The sequence below is a fragment of the Aulonocara stuartgranti genome (genome assembly GCF_965226115.1).
Source record: "Aulonocara stuartgranti genome assembly, chromosome: 4".
NCBI lineage: Eukaryota > Metazoa > Chordata > Actinopteri > Cichliformes > Cichlidae > Aulonocara > Aulonocara stuartgranti.
The window spans coordinates 5,375,267-5,385,056 of NC_138942.1; the positions used below are offsets into that span (position 1 = coordinate 5,375,267).

The 9,790-nt window shown below is 42.0% G+C and overlaps 1 protein-coding gene across 1 annotated transcript in view; it reads right to left on the reverse strand.

Annotated features, from left to right (window-relative positions):
- LOC309705341 (liprin-alpha-3-like) overlaps positions 1-9,584 on the reverse strand; it is a 33,524-nt gene extending 23,940 nt beyond the window's left edge. The window contains 3 exon segments of the mRNA XM_082531094.1: positions 66-167; positions 7,673-8,034; positions 9,459-9,584. Coding sequence (XP_082387220.1) covers positions 66-167; positions 7,673-8,026 — 456 coding nt within the window. The 5' untranslated portion in view covers positions 8,027-8,034; positions 9,459-9,584.
- Positions 9,585-9,790: the final 206 nt, after the last annotated feature.

Consider the following 9,790-nt stretch of genomic DNA (forward strand, 5'->3'; position numbering starts at 1 on the left):
AGGCGAGGTTGCATGCCAGGATCAGAGGAGAGCATAACGTAAAACAGACATGGAAGTGTACTGACTCGTGTGTTGTTCCTCTCTGCCTTCAGCTCCGCGATCTCCTCCTCTCTCTCCAGCAGCTGTTCCCGGCAGAGGTTCAGCTCTTTGGTCAGCACTGCAAACTCCTGCAAGGTCACAAGAGGGTGCTATTATTGACTGAACAGTGCTGCTGCTGCATGAGGTCATGAGTGCAGGTTAGACATACTGATCACACACACACACACACACACACACACTGCTTTACCTCTCATTCATCCAAGAATGATTACAGAAAGGTCAAGCAGGTGGGACGTACGGGTGGAAGTTCAAATTCAGTCAGGAAATGTGTGACAGCTGATTTACATTGAAGCTGCAAGGTTTTCTTTTATTCTAAAGATGCTTTGCAAATAAGACATGAATCTGCTTCTGCTTCTCCATCAGACACCAAAAAATGTAGTGAGGAGAAAATGTAACTCCACGTTAATGAGGCTGGATAAGTCTTCTAGCTTTAGCCAATTATATATATCTATATATATCTATATCTATATATCTATATATCTATATATCTATATCTATATATATATATATATATATATATATATATATATATATATATATATATATATATACATATATATATATATGTACAAATTTTAAACTATACTTATAGTTTAAATTTACAGAATTTACTGAACAAACTCATTTTGTTACATTTTGGAGTCCCTTTATTTGCTTTAATTTTGACCCCAATCTATATGCAATCAAAACTGCCTTCATCAAAAACATATACAGGAATAAATAAATGATTTAATTAATAAATAAATCATGAAATGCAGCAAAACAATATGAAAATTGATGATAGTCACAAATTCATTTAGAAAGTGTGATGTAAATGGATCATTTTTGTTTTCATTAGTTTGTTTTTATTGCCATCAAGCTACCTGTACATTTTAGGATAGTTTTTAAAGTCCTTTTATTTGTTTTGAAATCTCTTAAAACTTGTTCTAAAAGATATATATTTTAGACTCAATTTGTTTTAACATGTTTTATTTTATCTTATTTATTTAGTAATAATTTTATTTTACTTTGCTTATGCTATTTGTATATGCACAGCACTTTGTGAACCCTGGTTTTATGTTAAAGTGCTTTATATATGAAGCTGGTATGGTATGGTACATTTGTTTTATTTCAGTTATTTTCACATTAATTTCTGTATTCCTGATTGTATATTTGGTGTATATATTTGACAGCATACCTCATATTAATGGAAAAATGTTTTTCTAGTTACTTTCAGAAAACCACTCATCAGTGAGGCTTATTTTAAAAATGCTTCAGTTTGCTCAGGTGCATAAATATCAGACAGAGTCCAGATTTTCCTGATTGATGCATCATATGAAGTAATGCACCAATCCCACTTAGTGCCTACTGTACAAGCCTGTGGGGGGCTCTGTTAAAATCTAGGGTTGCTTAGTCAGGTCTCTATGCAAGGCAGGGATAGCTCAGTAGGTAGCGTGGTCACCCCATGATTGGAAGGTTGAGGGTTCAAATCCACTGAATGGCTACCCTGCAATATCCCTGAGCAAGGGGCTGTCCCTACACACTGCTCCCTGGGCACCTGATTTGCAGCTGCCCACTGCTTCACTGAGTGAAAGGGTGAAATGCAGAGAGAGTAATTTCCCCTCGGCGCTCAATAAAGTATGCATTATTATTTAGCAAAGTTATCTGGCCAAAAAAATGAGGTCAGCTGACTACGTGAATATAGCAATCGAGCAGGTTATTCCATCAATTCTCTTCCCTGATGGCACAGAGATATTCCAAGATAACAATGGCAGGATTTATCAGACTCAGACTGTGAAAGAGAGGTTCTGGAAGCGTCAGGCATCATGTTCGCACATGGATTGGCCTTAAACCCACTGAGAATCTTTGGGATACGCTGGAGAAGATTTTCCACAGCAGTCCGACTCATCCAGCATCAATACAAGACCTTGGTGAAAAATTAATGCAACTCTGGGCAGAAATAAATGCTCCGATGTTTAAAAGCATATTGAAAGAACGCTATGGTCAATGCATGCTATCATCAAAGCTTTTTTCATGACTTCTTGGCACAGAAGGTGTAGACCAAAAATTCTCCTTTGATTGATTTTTTTTATTGTCTGCTGACTCAGTATTGGCTGAGAGCATGTGAAACCACCAAATAACTTGCCAGACTTTGGATTAACTAGATTGGAACGATCTCAGCATGGGGTTACCTCCTCTAACTTTGGCCAGTTTTCCAAATTAATAATAATTAAAAAACAAACATGAAAGCTAAAAAAAAGACTCCATGCTGTGAAGTTTAGTGCCATTTTTTTCCAAGGAAAAATTGAAGCTAACCAGTCTTCAAAGTGGCATCTGTGGCTCATAACCAAGCAGTCACAATATTCTGAATCATCAAAGTGTATGTTTAGGACAAAAGGCACCTTTTACATCAGCAAACCAGCATATATGTGTCCATTACTCCCTCCCATGTTATCTTTGGGCCAGTAGAAAAACTGATATGATCGTGACATGTCATGTCAATCTGTGAGGAAAACGCTCGCTTGTCTTGGGCTTATCTGCCACGTGTGGAGAAGCCACGTCATCAGCCAACACTCAGGTCAAACCCACTAAACAGATTTACTCATTATAAGTTGATACCAGGTAAGCTCACAGACATGATGCCAAGTACGTTCATATTTTAACTAAATGTGCTTCAGACGTTCACACTTAAACCTCAGAAGAGGAGGGAAGGTTGTAAGTTGGTATGTTTATGCTGCATTTAATTTCTAATGGTGCCTTTCAGTGGATTTTACCCTCTTATGATAAGTATAAATGTCAACAAAGTGGAGGCAAAACAAGCAAATAATTTCAATGACCGCAAATTTTTTCCGACCAAACTCCTTTATTTCATCGTTACAGGAGTATGTTACCTTCTCCAGCTTTGGCCGTCTATCCCAGAGAAAGCGAAACGCGCAGCAGTAAAAGCCAACAGGAGGCTTTTACGGCCAATCTTTTCCGTTAACCTACAGTGCAATTAAACACAGCAAACCGTTTGACAGATCTTGATTTCATTAACAAGCTCAAAGCTCATTGGCCTCAAAGAATTCCAGCACATTAAATCAACGCATACTTGCACAGAAAAGCGGCTACACTGCGGCCGAAAAAGGAAACGACTCACTTACAGTACGGTCTTTGCCATGTCTACCGCAGCGCTCATGGAGTCCAGACCTTGATATAAAATCTAACCACTGGGTTTATTGCAGGCGTTGCACCTGAAATTGGTTTAATTGCACAATAAGCATGGACCGCTATCTCCCATCATTAAAACCTGGAGGTTAAACAAGCATGAGAGTAAATTAGGCCAGCCCAGTCTTTCTTTTTCCAACTGACAGCGGTCCAACTGAAATGTTGTGATTTTGTGTAATTTACTCCAATTATGTATATTTTGTGAGGTCAGCCACATAATAGTTACAATCAAAATCTATGGCAACAAATCAACAGAGAGGGTGACATTCTCAGCTCGCTCAAGCCGACTTCAGCTCTCAGCAGCTGAGGTTGTGTTTTTGCTTCTGCAATCTCACACCCGCGACCATGCACACAATGTGTACCATAAGCGCCCGCCCATGCTCTGATTGTCCTCTCGTGTGTGACCGTGGCGTGATGCACACATGATGCAGAGCACATGACCATCCCTGAGCACGTGTGCACCAAAGCATGTGTGTTTTGGAAAGAAAATGCTTATGCAAACGGGCCAGTAAAGCGTACTGATGCATGCGCGCTGGCTGCTGTTATCTTTGCTCCGTGCTAAGAGTGATCAGTTTACCCACACGGCAGCAAATAGGAGCCTTACCTCACACTCTCTATCAGCCAAAAACGCATTTATAAAGTACAGCGTGTACAGTCTGTAACAAGCCTCTGAGCTGATGTGCTCACTGGGCTGAAATAGAGGAGGATCAGAGGAACAAGTAAAAGAAAGAGGCTTATTTGAAAAGATGGAAGAGGAAGGACGAGGGAGGAAATTACTGTGTACAGATGGCACGTTCTGGGCCCAAAGGATTTTATAATTTTGGGATTAATTGGTGTAAAGGATGGTGTGAAACAGACCCCATAACAAGACACTTTGCATCACTTCGGTGAGGTAGATGATGGAAATCTCTTAGCGTCATGACTGACCTGATGTTTTTACCACTAAATCCCACCTTCATCCATGTCAATCTTCCCCCGTCATGATACACACCATCTAAAACACACTCCAGACCTCATTAGCATGCAGCAATATGCAAATGGACTTGATTTGTTAGTCTCTGTGAGTTTCATATCACCAGGTTTTTTTTCTCTTCCTCTCTCTTTCCAAGCCGTGCTGTCGCTCACTCCATCCCTCTCTCCTGTTTTTCCTCTCCTGGCAACGTCTACACACACACACAGATAAACTCGGTGAACTCATCTACAGTAGAATGTGCCACAGTCGTCCATGTGTTCCTCTATCTGTGTGCTTCTGCAGATGTGTGCACCATATTGATCTCCTCTCACTGAGGGAACACGGCCCTTTAATGTCCACTCATTCTCTGGTAGAACGTGCAGCACCGCTACGTCTGTTATTCCATTTTTGATATTTCAGACATGGCAAGAGAGAGAGAAATAGGTACTAACAATGAGGGAGACAACACTGCAGCCCGAGGCATCCAACAATGACTCCTGCCTGAAAATAGAGACGGAGCTCTTCTATGTTGAGTGGAATTACAACATGATTAGCTCTCGGGCATGGGATGTGGGATAATAATGGCTTCTGAGCTACAGGGGCAAATGAAACACTGCGCCATCATCCCCGGGCTTCAGGTAGGACCAGTCTGTGCCACAGACATATTAGCATCACATTTGAAAAGCTCAGAAGGTCGTTTAAGACTTTGTGCTGTTTTTGAGGTATTTTTAAGATCCTTAAAGACTTAATTTACTCATATAGCAACCAAAATTTAACCTAATCTAAACAGAAGTGAGATGGAAAAACATCTCTCCATCTAAGATAGATGTAGCCTCAGTGTCTGAAAAGTGGTGCTCAAGCGCCTTAAATGCTTTCTTCCTAATGGCCAGCAGAGGGCAACATCACTGGCTGCAAAAAGAGCCGGAGTGTATGAAAGCCTAAGGGAAAATGACTCCACTTCTCACTTGATTAATGCCCTCAGTAATGACTTTGTGGTGAGTTTAAAGTCACAATTATAAGATTAAAGTCTTAGAGTCCAATGTAATGTCTGTTTTGTTTTTCCTGAAGGTCCATTCAAAGTAAAAAAAGATGATAAAGCTGTGTATGTGTTAGGATGTGGCAGCGAGCCCTTAATTGCTCTGTCAGTTACACCTGTTGTTCCTGACGTCCGGGTGTAAGAAAATATTGTTTAGTATTACAGTAGTATTTATTTATTTACCTGTTTTTATTAAAATTTGAATTGTTGATATTTAAGTTTTAGGTACTTTACTTGACTATTTCTAATTTGGTACTTGATTACTATCCAGAAATTTTTTTTTATAGTCTATAAGATTGTGATGATGCATAGAAAATAGAGTCTCACACTGAAAACATTACAGTCTGATTTCAGCATTAAGTCTGTTATGACTGTTGAATAAACATGTGTCTACTTTAATAATCAACTTATGACTTACTTTGAATGTTATCAGTATATATTATTAAAAATATCCTATTATGTCAAATTAACCATCACAAATTCAATACTATTCAGTTTTCTATCATGGGAGATTAAGAAAACATATGTTTGAATTTGTAACTAGACTTTTTTACTCTATCAGCGATTTTTCATAAAAAGAAATCCTCAGATTTTCTGCTGATTCATTTTCAGCCTGAGAAGTGTTTGTTTTTTTCAGCTGATTCACATACACCCAAACCGATCTTTATCCACGTTGCTGTAGTTTAAACGCCCCCAAAGGAGCCCAACTCAGCACCACCTGGACCATCTCCCACATTGAAATCCTGCTTATAGGTTCACGTATCAATAATTCAACAAGGAACCATTTTCACTATGAGAACATCTGATGAAGGAAATGCTCTACTCATAATATTTACTTTTACAGCACTTCAAAAACAGCACTTCTACTTATAATTCCACCTACAGCTTTTCATCATGCCATTGATGTTTTATACATGTAAGTAGCTTTGTGACTTTTTCAGATCTCCTGTACTACGATGTTTACTAAGTATTTAAATGCATATTCACAATACATCAATATCTTGGGTGTATAAGGCATAAATGTCTCGTCTTTGTTTACTTAAGTGCTTATTATACATTTTTTTGTTACAACCTGTGTGCATTTAACTCTGGAGATACCTGTGATGTGTTTTTTAAAGAATATTCATCAATACAGTGTCAGTAATGCGTATATATAATATCATAAATATGTGTGTATTTGTTCTTTTTGTATGCATTCATATAGTTATGGTAGCAGACCCAGCTTTGTGCACTTGCCTTTTGAGCTTAATTACTTAGTAAAATAGGGCCCACAGCTGTTATAATTATAGATATAATTAAAGATGAATTTGACTGATTGGTATTATATCCTATTTAATATTTTCTATATATATTAAGATATTATTGTTAAGACTATAATATTATTATGATCGACTATTATGCGAATCATTATATCACCGTTAATAACTATTTGCCCAAAAAAGCCAAGTATTCCTGTTCTTTTGTAACAAACATCTAAATTAAAGCTGCGGTTTTCGTACTTTTTCTCAATAATAAACATTACAAAAAGAATTCAGGTTGAATTTTAGTGAAATGAAGCTCCGCAGACTCTCGGTTGGTTTAGAGTCCAATTATTTTCAGCTTAGTTTCGCTCCATATTTTCCCTGTTACATGCAATGACTCTGATACCCAACAGTGGACCCTGCCCCACAGCTTGATCCCCACCACATTAAAGGAACACTTCACCTTCAATTCACAGCCATGTGTCAATCAGCACACTTGTAAATTATGTTATAATAATAAAGAACCACATAACGTTTTTTTCCCTGCTCTGATAAATCTACAAAATATGAAGTTCCCGTAAATAGACAACTGCAATTAATCCAGTCATTATCCTGCTAACTGTATCCTTTTCCTCCCCGTTGTACGGTGTATCCCTGTATGTTACTGCAGGATGGCCTTCAGTGTCCACAGCACTGTGAGCAACAAAAATGTGGGAGAGAATGATGTAAATATTGCATTTGTGGTGATGATGCATTGCATTTAGCTACCAAACCCACACTGTGAAACAACCAGGCTGCAGATTCTACTCACATTTTCACATGAACTGCTGTTTGCAGAGTAAAAACTATCATTTGGGACACGTGTACACTTCTGCCTGTGGCTTAGAGTGTGCACAGGGCCACGATTGGGCCTGTTGCACAGAATATTGTTACATTACATGACCCTCCTTCACTCACACCTTCAAGCTGACCTTGAGAAGCAGAAATGTGAACTACTTCACTTTAAGCCCTCTTATGTTCAGGGAGAAGACAGCTAAAGAAGAGAAATGAGACATATGTGTGTGTGTGTTAAGATAGTGATGTGTCTTTTTCAGCTTGGTATGTTTGGCTCCTGCCAATCCTCCTGAACCCCCTGACCCCTCGCCTCGCCCTCTGTACCTGTGGCAGCGCGATGGAAAGCTGCCTCTGGAGGGACTCCTTCTCGTGGCCGAGCTCTCGTAGGCGTAGATGCGCCGTCCCCAGACTGTCCTGCGTCTCCCTCAGGCTCTCCAGCAGCCTCTCCCTCTCCGTCAACATGTTCACCATCAGCGACTCCAGGTTTCCTGTGCTTCCTCCTTCATCGCCTCCGCCTCCACCGCCGCCGCCACCGCGCGGGTCCCGGCTGCCGTAGCCCCCAATGCTTCCCATTCCGCCACCCATCCCTCCTCCTCCGCCCCCTGCCGGGGAAGACGAGCCACCTCCACCTCCACCGCGCCCGTCCTCCGAGATGGTGGGCATCACCTCGCACATCATCTTGAGGCCTGGGTGTGAGAGGTGTTATCTGAGAAGATGACTAGGACACTTAGGCAGAGTGTCTGGTGAGCGGCCGGTCAGCCCTCGTCATGAAATGCACAACAGTTAGTTTGTTTATCTTTTTCTGGGGGGTGCGGGGGGGGGGGGGGGGGGGGGGTCTTTCCTCTCAAGCTGACTGGATGAGGCTCACAGGCGAGAAACAAGTGCTGGGGGAGGATGGACGTGGCAGCTTTGTGAATTTGTGAGTGAGGCTATACGGTGGCAGTCCCAGTTGTTGGAACAGAAGACAGTGTAGGGTGACAGCAGCTAAAGGGGGCTGGTGTATAAGGGGAGGAAAGGGGTGAGATGGGGTGTAGGGGTAAGAGGGAGAAGTGCAGGTTTGGTGGGCGACCTCTGACCCCCTGGCCCAGGCTTCACTGAGGTGCCAGGTGAACCTAGAAGAGGAGAAGGAAGAAGAGGATTAAGAAGAGAAAGTGAGAGGTCATTTTCAGGCACATATGCAATGGATGTGGTGCTGAGAGGAGCTGGAGGAGAATAAAATGATGAAGGCATCCAACGCAAGCCAGGTTGTGATCCGTCCTCAACACTCATATGGATCCATTTCACACACACGCACACGCACACACACACACACACACACACAATAACGGGACACTTTTTTTTGAAACCACAAAAGCAGCAGTGCTGTCTCTTAACACTGACAGCAGCATCGCGATACTCTTGGAGTAATTCATCCATCTGGGTATGTCTCGGCTTTATGTATCCGCGCGTCCACAGCCATAATGGTAATAACGAATGCGCATGATGTACGGAAATGAGTCCACAAAACGCCGTCACGCAAATACGGAGCAAGCATCAGGAGAAAGACGCGGCGCTGTTTCTTACATTTATTTGGAGGGGGGGCAATAGGGTGTCATCATGAATTGTAATTGCGGGCTGTATCCAGGAGGAAATACGGCTCCCGAACCCGAAGGCTTATTAACAACAGAGTGGTCAGACAGGGAATTAATTACTGTTCCGGAAAAATAAATGATCCAAATATGTGGAAACCAGCGTATATTCATGCGCTTAAAGGCTGCACAGGATAGCCTCACACCGCTATCACGTCATGGTGGGAGGTGCCAATCATCCAGTAAATGATGGAGGCCTAATTAACGAGATTGAAGCCGGAGATATTACACATCAGTGGATTATTTCCCTTTTTTGCCACTAAGATGAACCTAAATGTCGCCAAAGCGTCGCGCCGCGCTTGGCTTTATTCCGACTGCAAGGCGTCTATTTCCTATCAACACCCCACTGCCCCCCACCCCGCACACACACGCCACCCTGCTCCCCCCCCACCCACCCATAAAAACAGCTGGACCGTCTAACGCACGGCTACATCTGCGTGCCGCACATCACCGTGCCACCCCGATCAATCCGTGTGCCTTACCCTTTCCATGAGCGACAGAGAAAGGAAATAAACGCGCATCGTGGCCCGGTTCACTCCATCGGAGCAGCTGAGAGACGGAGGCTGCAGGTTATCCCCGTTACAGCCCGGTTACCAGCTTGCCCCATCCCCTCCCTCTCTCTGCTGTGGAAGAGACAGCACGGCTCAGCCGCTGCGTCAAAGCGCAGGTAGCGAACACGGGGGGTATCCGGTTAAGACTTTCAGAATAAAAGTGTGAAACTGGCAGTCCAGGGATGTGGTTCTTCTTTAAAATATTTATTTATGACATTGTAAGAGACGTGTACGTCTCTTAAGGGAAGAATGTGAGGGTGGTG